Source organism: Ostrinia furnacalis, unplaced genomic scaffold, assembly GCF_004193835.3.
Source record: "Ostrinia furnacalis isolate ACB-3 unplaced genomic scaffold, ASM419383v2 OfSCF7477, whole genome shotgun sequence".
Lineage (NCBI taxonomy): Eukaryota > Metazoa > Arthropoda > Insecta > Lepidoptera > Crambidae > Ostrinia > Ostrinia furnacalis.
In genome coordinates this window covers 256,495-269,682 of record NW_021137716.1, presented here as the reverse complement: position 1 = coordinate 269,682, position 13,188 = coordinate 256,495, and the positions used below count along the sequence as shown (strand labels likewise).

At 41.8% G+C, this 13,188-nt stretch overlaps 1 protein-coding gene across 1 annotated transcript in view; it reads left to right on the top strand.

Annotated features, from left to right (window-relative positions):
• The window catches only part of LOC114364861 (GATOR complex protein NPRL2), a 66,082-nt gene that overhangs the window by 38,969 nt on the left and 13,925 nt on the right, over window positions 1–13,188 (top strand). The window contains exons 5-8 of the mRNA XM_028321198.1: window positions 10,724–10,956; window positions 11,311–11,421; window positions 11,529–11,663; window positions 12,884–13,044. Coding sequence (XP_028176999.1) covers window positions 10,724–10,956; window positions 11,311–11,421; window positions 11,529–11,663; window positions 12,884–13,044 — 640 coding nt within the window. The remainder of the gene's footprint in view (window positions 1–10,723; window positions 10,957–11,310; window positions 11,422–11,528; window positions 11,664–12,883; window positions 13,045–13,188) is intronic.

The window sequence follows — 13,188 nt, the reverse complement described above, 5'->3', positions numbered from 1 at the left end:
AAAGTACTTTGTTCAGGGACCTCAACGATCGTGATAAGAAATCCAACCAAGATTAATAGCAAGGAAATTGGTCAGGTTTACAATTCGTCAGCCAAGAGGTTCAACGACGAGTCACTTAATGATGGGCTACCCCGTTACGAGATGACCTCAATCGAGAAAACAAAAAGTAACATTTACTGAAGATGATGTGAAAACAGTACAGCTCTGGATGTCTTCGCCGTATCAGGATCCAGCCGAGAAGCAGAGGACTGTTCTCTTCCAAACTGCATAAGCACCATTCCTTTTTATTACAATAAAATTCTGAAAATTTAGATTGTTTGTTAATTATATTTTATTAGACCTAGATCTAAGCACGCATTACTGTAAAATGTTTATCTGTAATATTATGTTTGTCAATTATTGTAAATAATAAAGAATACATAACTAATGGGAACATATTGAAGTTTAATTTTATTATTAAGGAGTTTTTTAAAATTAAAGTATTCTATCTGAACCTGAGTTTTATTTTATTTTAGTGACTGTCTAACATAAATTCTAATATTTGAAAACACTGCTGAAAAGAAGTAAAAAAGATTATATTGTTGTGTTAGGTAAATGGCGGATCACCAAAAGATTTGTAAGCGGGAAAAATTATATGTTATTTTTGGAATAATATTCCCTTTGTCTAGGGGTCAGTTGGAGGGTAAAGTAGACTTGCCACGTATACCCCACCCCGCCTCACCTGCCGACCCCCTGCAGTCGCGCAGATAATCAATAATCTCATGAATGCGCGTGCTGCATCTAGGACAGTAGTTCTCAAAATGGCCGATAACGCCCCCTTGTGGGTGCTGAAGGCCCAGAAAATGGATAGCGTTAGGAAGCGTAGAAAAAAAAAATGTAGAGTCCGGACTAATATAGCAAATTATAAATAAATTCATTTAGGTAAATAATTAACGTTGTTTTTAAGATATGATAAAGTGAAAACACATGAGGGGTGCTGAAAAAATATTAATTTACAACGTGGGAATAGATGAAATAAAGTTTGAGAATCTCTGATTGAAGAGCAAGTGCAGATTTACCGGTCTTGCACGGTCAGTTTAGTACATATCTCCTCGCTCTCGCCTGGGGTGTCAAACCCCCATGCACCTACCACCTACCCCACCCCATTATGTCAAAAATCAATATCTGATTGCGCGCGCTGCATCCCGGCCAAGAACAATCTAGACTGCGTCGTTCAGTCGTGTTCAGTCCCCAGCTTTTATTACTGCGGTGTAGATGTCACTTTAGTTTTTCTTTAATCTCAGTGCAGTTTATTCTTCTTTGGTCTTCAAATGGGCGTTCATGTAAGTTTTATATTTTTGATTTCAAATCTAAAATAAATAATATTCTTCTAAAGTAAACACGATTTATCATAATCATAAATATTAATAAAAGTAATTTTAATAAAACATTCTTGCTGACTTTCAACAATAAAAAGGCACCTAAATTACGCCTCTTGTTCCTCTTTAAAGTCTTGACACAAAAATATAAGAAAGAGACACCGGAACGTGCCGGAGCAAACTTAATCGCATAAATAATATAAAGCCCAAATAGAGCAATTTTCCCCGCTAAATTATGCATTGGGCGCCCAAATAATATAATGCCCCAGTAGAGCAATTTTCCCACATAAACTATGTATTGGGCGCCGCCCAGGACATTAAAGCTGGGCGCTCCCCAGTTTCCTGGGCTATTACACAATTTATATTTATACGTGGGGTGACTAACGCTCGCTCTATCTTGCTCACACAGCTAGCTTTCATACTTTTGTCTCGTTCCCACATGAACTTGTTCAGCCCCCATGCAACCCTCACCCCATGAAGTGGTAGTTGAGTTGACCCAAAGTATACACGTGGCCCGAAAAAGGCCTAGTAGAATAAAGGGTTAATATGTAATGGCGATATCTTTAGCGAGAAATATGAAGGTTATCTTCAAATAAAATAAATTAAAAATTATTACTTATTTGCTTCCAACTTCTGTTACTTTTTAAAGGCGGGATTTAAAAGTCCAATTAATAAAGCTCGTTTATTTATATTTTAAGTGCTATGCATTGTATAATTTGTGTGATCAAAATAGCGAATGATAATGGCATCCTAGCGAATTTTCTAATAAGAGAATATTTGTTTAATTTATATTTAATTAAAGTAAAAGACAAAAAAATGTGTAAACGTGATTGTATTTTACCACCGCGTTCTTTTAAGTCATTTAGCTCCATCTAGCGGTGATCATTTTATCTAAGTACTAATAGGTTCTGTTTCACACGCACGCCTTTGTTTGAGCTTACCTCACCCCGCCTGAGCCAGATGCATCCGGGCGAACCTCCCTCCCACCCCCCACGGGTTAGGTTTTAAATCAATACTGGATGCGCGCGCTGCATCCAGGGCATCGAAGCATCTAGACGATAGGGCGTATGCCATTCTGCAGCTTCTGTTAGTATCAGACTGACGTCTGTTAGTTATGTTTTTAAATGCAGTGCCTTGTTAGTTAGTTTGTGTGGGGTTCCAAAATGGCGTCAGGGTAAGTCTGCAATTCATTCTTCAAATCGAATCCATTTTTTTGAATTGTTTATTTTAATTTTATTATTATGCAGGTATATTAATTATTTTATTTATAATGTTTGTTTTTCCAATTTATTAAGGTTGGGATTTCTTTGCCTCGCCTTTATCATATTCCATCCTTGAGAATTTTCTTACTTGAATATTTTATTGCTCGCGTCCGTCACTAATAAATCAATACCAGATTGCGCGCGCTACTAGTTCTAGACTTGTCAGTGTTGCGAAACTATCGATAGTTTGACTATAACAATATCGATAGGACTATCGATACTCATCGATAGTCAATAGCTTCCAATACTGTATGAATAAAATATTAGGTATCGATAATATCGACACTACTTGTATGAAGAACTACGATATCGATAGCTAAAGTGCTGTAGAGTGTATTGTAATATCCATTTATGCGGCTAAGAAGCAAATACATTATTTATTATAACAAAAGTATCGAACTATCGATAGTTGGACTATCAGAATATCGATAGGACTATCGATACTCATCGATAGCCAATAGCTTCCAATACTGTATGAATAAAAGTATCGATATTAGGTATCGATACTATCGACACTACTTCTATGAAGAACTATGATATCGATAGCTAAAATGCTGTCGAGTGTATTGTAATATCGATAATAATATGCGGCTAAGAAGCAAATACATAATACGAAAAGTATCGAACTATCGATAGTTTGACTATCACAGTATCGATAGGACTGTCGACACTTATTGATTCGATAGCCAATAGCTTCCAATACTGTATGAATAAAAGTATCGATATTAGGTATCGATACTGTCGACTCTACTGGTATGAAGAACTACAATATCGATAGCTAAATTGCTGTAGAGTGGACTATTACAATAATATCGATATGCGGCTATACACAAAGTATCGAACTATCGATAGTATGGACTGAAATAGTAGATATTCATACTATCGACAATTTTACCCTTTTTCACCGACTTAAAAATAATGTCTCAATCCAAATGTGTATTTTTTTGTATGTATGTTATAGGTATCAATAGTGTTGCAAACTATTGGCGATAGTGTCGATAGTCCTATGGATACTGTTTTTAAGACCGCGATAGTATCGATAAACTATCGCATTGTTCTCACCCTTTCCTCTCTCACCCCCATTATACCCCGCCCGGGTCACTCAAGCCCCTGTATTGATTGCCGGATGCGCGCGCTGCATCTAGGGCGTCAGAATAACTGGAGCCTAGGCTCTCAGATAGGACAGTTATTCTCGACCTGCATTTAGTATCGTAAAGACGTTTCAGTTAGATTTCACTTTGGTTTAGTGCTGTGCTTTATTAGTTTTGAGTTAGGACTATTAGTTAAAAGGAGGATGGCCTTAATGTAAGTTTTTCAAATATTTGACTCCTTAAGTTTTAACCATTATAATTACCACCCTTAATTTATTACCGGTTGCACTTAAATTTCACGAATTAGTATAGTTCAACTTCACTTGGTTCCGGATTTTTTACCCATATTCAGTCAATGTAAAAAAAAAATGTCTTGCACTTCTCGCTCGCACACTTTATTGCTCGTGCCCGTTCCGAACATCGATAGTGGGTATAGATAGATTAAAAAATATCGTATAGTATCGATAGTCCTATCGAAGTTGTTACTGTATTAAAGCCACGATAATATCAATAAACTATCGATACTTTCCGCCCGAGCCTCCTCTCAACCCCACCGGCATTGCACCCCTCCCAGGTCGCAACTCACCCCTGTATTGATTCAGATTGTGCGCGCTGCATCTAGACTAGAGCGTCAGAATAACAGTGCCTTGGCTCTCAGGGCATCGGTCATTCCCAACCTGCATTTAGTATCGTAAAGACGTTTCAGTTAGATTTCACTTTGGTTTAGTGCTGTGCTTTATTAAATTTTGAGTTGTGTTACTATTAGTTTGAGTACTATTAGTTAAAAGTAGGATGGAGTTAATGTAAGTTATTCAAATATTCGACTCCTTAAGTTTCAACCATTATAATTACTACCAATAATTTATTGCCGGTTGCACTTATATTTCACGAATTAATTTTCTTATATTTTTTTCGAGTGCAGTTTGCACTCGATTCGATTGACTCGGGATTTTTACCCACATGAAGTCTTGGTCTTGCTCGCACATTGTATTGCTCGAGCCCGTTCCGAATATCGATACTATAGATTAAAAAATATCTAAGTTTCGATAGTCATATCGCCATTTTGAACCCGAGCCTCCTCTCACCCTCTATTGCATCCCGCCCGGTTCGCACTCGCCCCTGTATTAATTCCAGGATGCGCGCACTGCATCATTCTAGGCTCTCAGATAGGGAACTGGACGTTTCAGTTAGATATCACTTTGGTTTAGTGCTGTGCTTTATTAAAGTTTGAGTTAGGTCGATTGTTAATAGGAAGATGGCGTTCATGTAAGTTTTTCAAATCTTGTGATTCTTTAACTACAACATTGCATCCGTTACGTTGTACGTTATAACTGCAACCGGTTTTCAATAAAATGTAAACACCATTTTATTTAAAACCGGTTGCAGTTATAACGTGTCTTTTCTTTTCGTTTACTTTTTGAACCTCACTCCTCTTGATTCCATAGAATCCGCACGACGCCGCGACGGTTCCTCCCACTCGAACTGCACTCGGTTCGGGCTTAACCCGCGTGATGTCTTTGTCTTGCTCTTTCTCGCTTGCACACCGTTACCGTTTCCGCCCCCAGACCTGTTGAGCTCTGCCCGGGACGCAGCCGGGATGCAATAAATTAATACCATGCGCGCACTGCATCTAGGGTATCCAATATCTAGACTCTTTCGGCAGGCAGTCGATCAGAGTTTAGCTTCAATTCCTCAGATCCTCTCTTGAACTTCTTGAACCTGACTTTCCTGGTTCAAAACAGCCATGTTGAAACCTAGTCAGTTTCCATGTAGACGAGGTTTTTATAAGTATATCTAACATATTATTTTACATGGGTATTCTCATGCTATCTATCTTAATTTTTTTTGAACCTGATCCTTCTGGTTCAAGAACCCAACCATGTTAAAAGTCATTCAGTTTCTATAAAATCAAAATCAAAAATATTTATTCAGTTTAGACCACAAGTGGCACTTATGAACGTCAAAATGTAGTAAAAAAGAAAAAAGAAAAGGTAGCCCTATAGAGACATGGTATTAATTACCTACGAGTACTCTTAACATTGATTATCGTCTATTTTTTTCTTAATATCTTGAACCTGATCCTACTGATTTGAATCCACCTTCTATGCCTCCCACTCCCCACTCACACCTGCCCCCCATCGCATCCCGCCCGCATCGCATCCGGATCGATACAGGATGCGCACGCTGCACCAAGGGGGGCCGGAAAATCTAGACGCACAAATAGGGCGTCGGCCATTTCCCATCTGAGGCGACTATCGTCAGCACGCGTTTAAAACTTTCTTGATTTTAGTGATGTGCTTTGTTATTTTGTGTGTTACGGTCGATTAGTGGAATAGAAAATGGCGCATTTGTAAGTTTTTCTACACTTTCAATTCGTACAGATTAAAATACAGAATAAAAACCTACATACAAAATTTTTAATTTCTTTTTCAAAATTGTAACTCTTACAACACAACAGAGACCAGAGTTTAGTTTAGCTGTGCCGTCGTCTGTGCATTTTTGAGATGCACCCTTAGAAAAACAAAAGGGCTTTCCGTCCATCCATCCCGCGCTACACCCTCATTAGAACTTTCTCTTGCTCTTTCTCACATGCACACTGTCATTACAACAAACCACCATAGATTTGCCCGTTCATACATTTCATTCGCATGAAGAGTACTTCAATGCAAAACGGGCTAATAAAAAGAAAAAAAAATATTATTAAATTATCTAGATCGAATCGGGTAGATACGATAGAGTTTAGGTTTATCCTATTTGCAAAAAAAAGCTGCAGAGCCCTGCCCGGGTCGCAGCGGGGATAAGATATATTCACAAAAAAAATGGCGCTCAATGTAAGTTTTTTTTACTAAATTACATAGTTATCACATCATTTATATGAATTTATTTATTACACCACAAACCATTCTACATAAAACTGTCTTCTTGATCTGCACCAAACTCCCCATCGTATGTATTTGTCTTGCTCTAAAGTGCTTGCAATTAAATTTTGGGGCCCATTTTCGCCCGTTGAGCTCTACCGGAATCGCAGCCGGGATGCAATAAATAAATATTCGGTGCGCGCACTGCATTTAAGGCTTTATAATATCTAGCTCCCCGATCACGTCCCCCTCAGCCTTCCCGCGCCCCGCCCGGGCTGCAGCTGTATCGATTCGGGATGCGCGCGCTGCATCCAGGCGCCCGAATATCTAGACTAAAGAGAGTAGATGGGGTGTCGGACATTACTCATCTTCAGTTGCTGTCTGTAGCACGTGTTACTTTGTTATGACGTTTTTTAATTTTAGTGCTGTGCTTTGTTAAAACTTTCAAAAAAGAAATGGCGTGGAATGTAAGTTTTTGAAGCTTTATTAAATTGCATATTTATCATGTCATTAATACCGGATGCGCGCGCTACATCTAGGTGATCAAAATTCCAGACTTGCTACAACAGAAGTATAAATAATATTAAATACGTTATTTGTTGCTTCTCTTAGTTTTTTTTTCGTTAATTATTGAGCCTCATTTACCTAGTTCACTCGTGTAAAAAACTACCCGATCGCGTCCACCAGCTCTCTTGCACCCGCCCGGGCTGCAGCTGTATCGATTCGGGATGCGCGCGCTGCATCCAGGCGCCGAATATCTAGACTGTCAGATAGGGTGTCGGCCATTACTCATCTTCAGTTACTGTCGTCAGCACGTGTTCCTTTGTTGCGACTTACTTTATTTTTAGTGCAGTGCTTTGTTAAAATATTTGTAGTGTGTTGTAACTTTCAAAAGGGAAAATGGCGCTAAATGTAAGTTTTTCGAAACGGTACCAAATAGAAAAAAAAATTTTCTTATTTTACACAATTTTAAACGTGATAAGATTGAGCCTGCATCCTCACACTCGCAAGTATTTGTCTCGCTCTTCCGCGTTTGCAATTCATTGTTCATGCTTGTTCACGCCCCCGTCGCGACCTGTTGAGCGCTGCCCGGGTCGCAGTCCGGATGCAATAAATTAATACTAGATGCGCACGCTGCATCTAGGCACCTTTTTGAATCATGTAAGCGCGTTTAGAAAAGTTAGTGTTAGTGTCATTATTTTGCTTAACTGTCTTCTAATCTTTTTTGGAACTATCAAATTGACCTAGCTAACTCAAATTCAGGCCCCGCCACGCCCGTTTTCAACCCCCTTGCATCCCGCTCGGGTCGCCCCCCTCAATCGATCGATACTGGAAGCGCGATGCATCTAGCGCGTCAAGATATCTAGACTCAGGTAGAATGTCGCACAAACACAGCACACGCAAAGGCGTGTTTAGGTGACACTTCGGTTTCAGTGCTGTAAGAAATTTCGTTAAATTTTAAGCTACATTATGTCCCTCTTTTTCTCGCTTGCACCCTTTGCAAGTACGTGCCGACCTCGTCCCCGCCCAAACCGGTTGCACCCCGCCCGGGTCGCTCCGACTTCATCAATCAATACAGGATTTGCGCGCTACTTCTAGACAGAGCATCTGTCGCCAGTCCCGAGCTTTAGTTTCTACCGAGACAACGTCTCTTCATTTTAGTACAGCTTGATTTTTATTTGAGTGTAGTATTCTTTGTTGTGATTTCCCAAAATGGCAGCAACAGTAAGTTAATAATTACATATTTTTTACCATTTACTTTTTGCCACATAAGCCAAAAACCATACTAATTGTATATTTGAAGCCCCATCCCCTTGGCTCACCCTTGCAAAACCCTACGTTAAAACTTTCGTACCTCTCTTTCTCGCTTGCACACAATTTTCCGCCCGCCCACGCCCCCGCTCAAATCTGTAGAGCGCTGCCCGGGTCGCAGCCGGGATGCAATCAATCAATACCACTTGCGCGCGCTACATCTAGGCCGTCGAAACATCTAGACAGCGCATCTGTCGTCAGTCCCCAGCTTTAGTTTGTACCGCGACAACGTCTCTTAATTTTAGTCTCGCTTGATTTTTATTTAGTGTAGTGTTATTTGTTGTGATTTCCCAAAATGGCAGCAATAGTAAGTTTATCATTTACTTAATATTGGCACAGTTTGATAGTTTTCTTAAATAAATACATTCCTTTTTGTCACGCAAGACACCATCCATATACAAGCACTCTGATAATATTCCCCCCCTCGGCTCACCATTACAAACCTCCATGTTAAAACTTAAAACTTTGTACTGCTCTTTCTCGCTTGCACACAATCTTCCGCCCGCCCACGCCCCGCTCAGACCTGTGGAGCCCTGCCCGGGTCGCAGCCGGGATGCAATCAATCAATACCAGATGCGCGCGCTACATCTAGGCCGTCGAAACATCTAGACAGATCTGTCGTCAGTCCCCAGCTTTAGTCTCTACCGCGACAACGTCTCTTAATTTTAGTATCGCTTGATTTTATTTGAGTGTAGTGTTCTTTGTTGTGATTTCCCAAAATGGCAGCAATAGTAAGTTTATCAAATCTTTTCTCAAAGTCTATCTGCTATCTCATTAACCTCGGCCCCACCTATTTATATTTTACCCCACGGCGTCGAGGCGCCCACGTAAAAAACAAAATCAATACTAAATACTCTGTATCCAGGTCATCGAAGTGTCTATTACTTGAAACAGGGCGTTGGTCAATCAATAACTTCATTACAACCGTAAACTAGATCATTTATTCCGCCCCTATATCGCCTTTGCGTTCGGGCGTGTGCAACAAATCGATGCCCGATGCGCGCGCTGCACCAGGCACCGGTGGTCTAAGCCCAGCCCGGGAGTCAGTGCTTCAATCAGTCCCGCACCTCGTAGGCGCGTCGATCATGTGGGTGCGGTCAGTTATTCTTTTACTCCTAGTTGTATCCTTATCAGTAAAGTGCTTAATCATCTACTATAAATACTATTGACCCTCATTTGCGAATTTCCTAAAACTGTCATGCCTACTAGTTTATTATTATTTATTACTAGTTGACCCGGCAAACTCTGTTCCGCCTTAAAGGCTATAAGTAAGCCATCGCAATTTTTCCTTATTTGCTCACCGTTTAGACCTACCCTGGACTACGACAAACATTTTAAAACCAAAATCAGCTCAATCGGTCCAGCCGTTCTCGAGTTTTAATCAGACTAACGAACAGCAATTCATTTTTATTTAGATTAGTTTCCCAGTCATCTTATGTTGACGTCTTAGAATGTCTCCTGGTTCCTAATATTTCTGAGGCATCACTTCATTCACTATAAAGTACGCAGTAAGAACAAAGGCTGGCATCCAACGAGCCATGCTCGGTCTCGCCCGTCCCCGCACTTAGTGCTTTCGTCCTTCCCCGGCCCCCGCGCTCCAGGTCATACAGTAGATCAATACGGGATGCGCGCGCTACATCTAGCCGCCGAAGCATCTAGACTTGGGCAGGGCGTCAGTAGTCGGAGTGAGCGCTTACCGTAATGACGTCTTAGTTCTTAGTTTAGTGTTGTGTGGTCTGAGGTTAGAGTATGGTGAGTTCTAAAGTAATTGAATTCTACTTTCATTAATTCCAAATGCTAAATTACTGTATCACCATAATTGATATCAACATTTTTAATGTGGCACTACTCTACGCTTGTAATATCACAATTGCGTCTTTGTTATCCTTGCTTTGTCCTACACGTATCTTCTAGACTTGCGAGTCCTGCCCGGGCTCGCGAAAATCGATAAAGGATGCGCGCGCCAGTGCCCGGTCTAGATGCGTCTAGGTCGTTCAGGTCAAACGAAGGGCTGAGAGAAATCAATATAGGTTGCGCGCGCAGCATCCCGGCGCCGAAGCGTCGAGACTTCGGCGAATGACGCGTCAGTTTTCGGCACGATGGCGTTTTATGCCGACACGTAGGCTGTGTTCTAAACTTCTAAAGCAATGAGCAATTTAAACTTAAGACTTAGGTATTTAGAAGTCAAGTACTGTTCATATGTGCTGTGCGTTATACACAAATTGTTGTTGCTTGTGTGTGCTAGTAGCTAGTGGCGACTGTCCTTTGTTATTGCGTCGCGACTGAAACCATACCCGAGTGTGGTGCGCCATGGACTCACGTTCCGTCTCCGTTGTCCACAGAAGGCGATACAGTTATGCACTTGAAAGTCCTGGAGGTGCGGAAGGACCCAGCGCCGGTGCACGAGCACGATGTGCCCGTGCTGGTGGCGTCGGTGGGGCTGCCGCGGCCCGGCCGGCCTCAGCGGACTGTGCCGCCCGAGGGCGCCGAGCCGCCGAGCGAGCACCTGGACGTCGAGGACGACGAGCCGTTTGAAGTTGACCTGACTGCCGATTGGGACCTTACTACCAGACAAGTAAGTCGCTTTTTGTTCCTCATTATATTTCCTTGACTGATTTAAGGTCCTATGTCCCCTAGATGGGGCAGAGGGCGTCCACAACAGTCCTCCATCGCGTTCGGTCTTGAGCTTCGCGTTTGATCTCGCTCCAAGTCTTGCCGATCTTCTTCGCCTCGTCTGCCACAGTGCGCCGCCAAGTGTGCGTTTTGCTTGTGGATGTGATCGGGATCCCTTCGGAGAGTGTGGCCAATGCAATTATATTTCCTTAATGGCTAATAATATATAAATTTGATTTTTTTTAACTTGTGTGACATTCGATTTGTTTTACTGCTCCAGCAATAAAGGCTAATTTTGTGCTTCCATGTTTTCCAGCTGCTTCCTTACATTAACGGATACAACCACGTTTCGAAAATTGCGGCGGACACCAACGTTGAGAAGACATTAGTGAAATCATGCATCCAGAACCTGCTGTACTACGGAGTCGTAAGTTGAATACTTATGCATTCCTTTAAAATCTGATTCATACATCAAATACGATTTGTTGTGTTGTCATTACATTGATATTAACATCTATTTCGTACAATTTCCAGGTTACTTTGATACCGGTTCTGAAGTACAGCAACATGTACCGGGCCACCCCCAAACTGAGCCGTTTATTCGTCGATCACGAGTTGCAGAAGTCGTGCATCACCTTCATCACCAACGGATCGGACGCCAGGGAAAAGGTTCGTATCATCATCATCCAAACAATTAATGATACTTTTGTGAAATGAATGTATTGACTTTACCTCACTAAATAAAGTCATCATCATCATTTCAGCCATAGGACGTCCACTGCTGAACATAGGCCTCCCCCAATGCTTTCCATGTTGATCGATTGGTAGCGGCCTGCATCCAGCGCTTCCCTGCTACCTTTACGATGTCGTCGGTCCACCTTGTGGGTGGACGTCCCGGTACGCGGCCTGCATTCCAGAACCTTTCTGCCTCATCGGCCGTCAGTTCTGCGTACTATGTGCCCTGCCCATTGCCACTTCAGCTTGCTAATCCGTCGGGCTATGTCGGCGACTTTGGTTCGTTTACGGATCTCCTCATTTCTGATTCGATCTCTCAAAGAAACACCGAGCATAGCCCTCTCCATAGCACGCTGTGCAACTTTGAGCTTCTGTATAAAGCCCATAGTGAGAGGCCACGTTTCCGAGCCATAAGTTATCACTGGTAACACGCATTAACTTACTTGACTTATGGTCCTATGACCCCTAGATGGGGCAGAGGGCGTCCACAACAGTCCTCCATCTCGTTCGGTCTTGAGCTTCTCGCTTGATCTCGCTCCAGATCTTGCCGATCTTCTTCGCCTCGTCCGCTACAGTGCGCCGCCAAGTTTGCCTGGGTCGACCACGTTTGCGTTTTCCTTGGTGTAACACGCATTGGTTGTAACTAAATAAAGTACCTTAAGGCGCTACCTCGTAAAAGTTTTCGGCCGACTGAATGCCTCGCACACAGAGGGATAGAAATATGATTTCTCAGTGCGAGGAAAAGGGACAGCAATAGCGCGCGCGGCGCGGAATAAAATAACGTAAGCGACAAATCGGAAATCATGTATTTATTGAAAAACCAAACACTATTTAAAAAAATAACTCGACCAGTACTTAGAATATGTTATTACCTTACCAATATACAAAATTTGGTATTGAAATATTAGCCTATCTGCTTATAAAACGAAAAATCGAGTAATAGAAGGGTCATCTTTGGAATTTTTTTCTATCGAGAAAATTGTTTCCATTCATGTTTCGGCTTCGACCAGACACTAGATTTATTAGTCAACTATGACATATTTCAAAATAAGAACATAAGTAATAAGAAAAGTACGATTAAAACTAATCTGCGCTTCTTTAAAACGCCCAATATTCGCAAGGCATCACCTTAAAGATTTTTTCTTGTTTTTCAGCCTGTCATGACGGACGTGTTGGACATCCTTTGCTCGCTGCAGCAGGGGACGACCCTGCGTGCGGTGTGTGAACGATACTCCAACACCCCTGGCGTCGCGTTCGATGTCCGGAGGCTGGTGGTGTTCGCTCTGCTCCACAGCCTTATCCAGTGCCTTAAAAGGTATGTATGGCTGTAATCAGCTCAGCGTTGCCAGACGTCCCGATTTTTAAATCAAATTTAAATGTCCCGCGCGGGACAGGCTCTGTCCCGCTTTTCGGAGAGAGACACTCACTTCACCAGACTATTGTTTGAAACGCCATATTA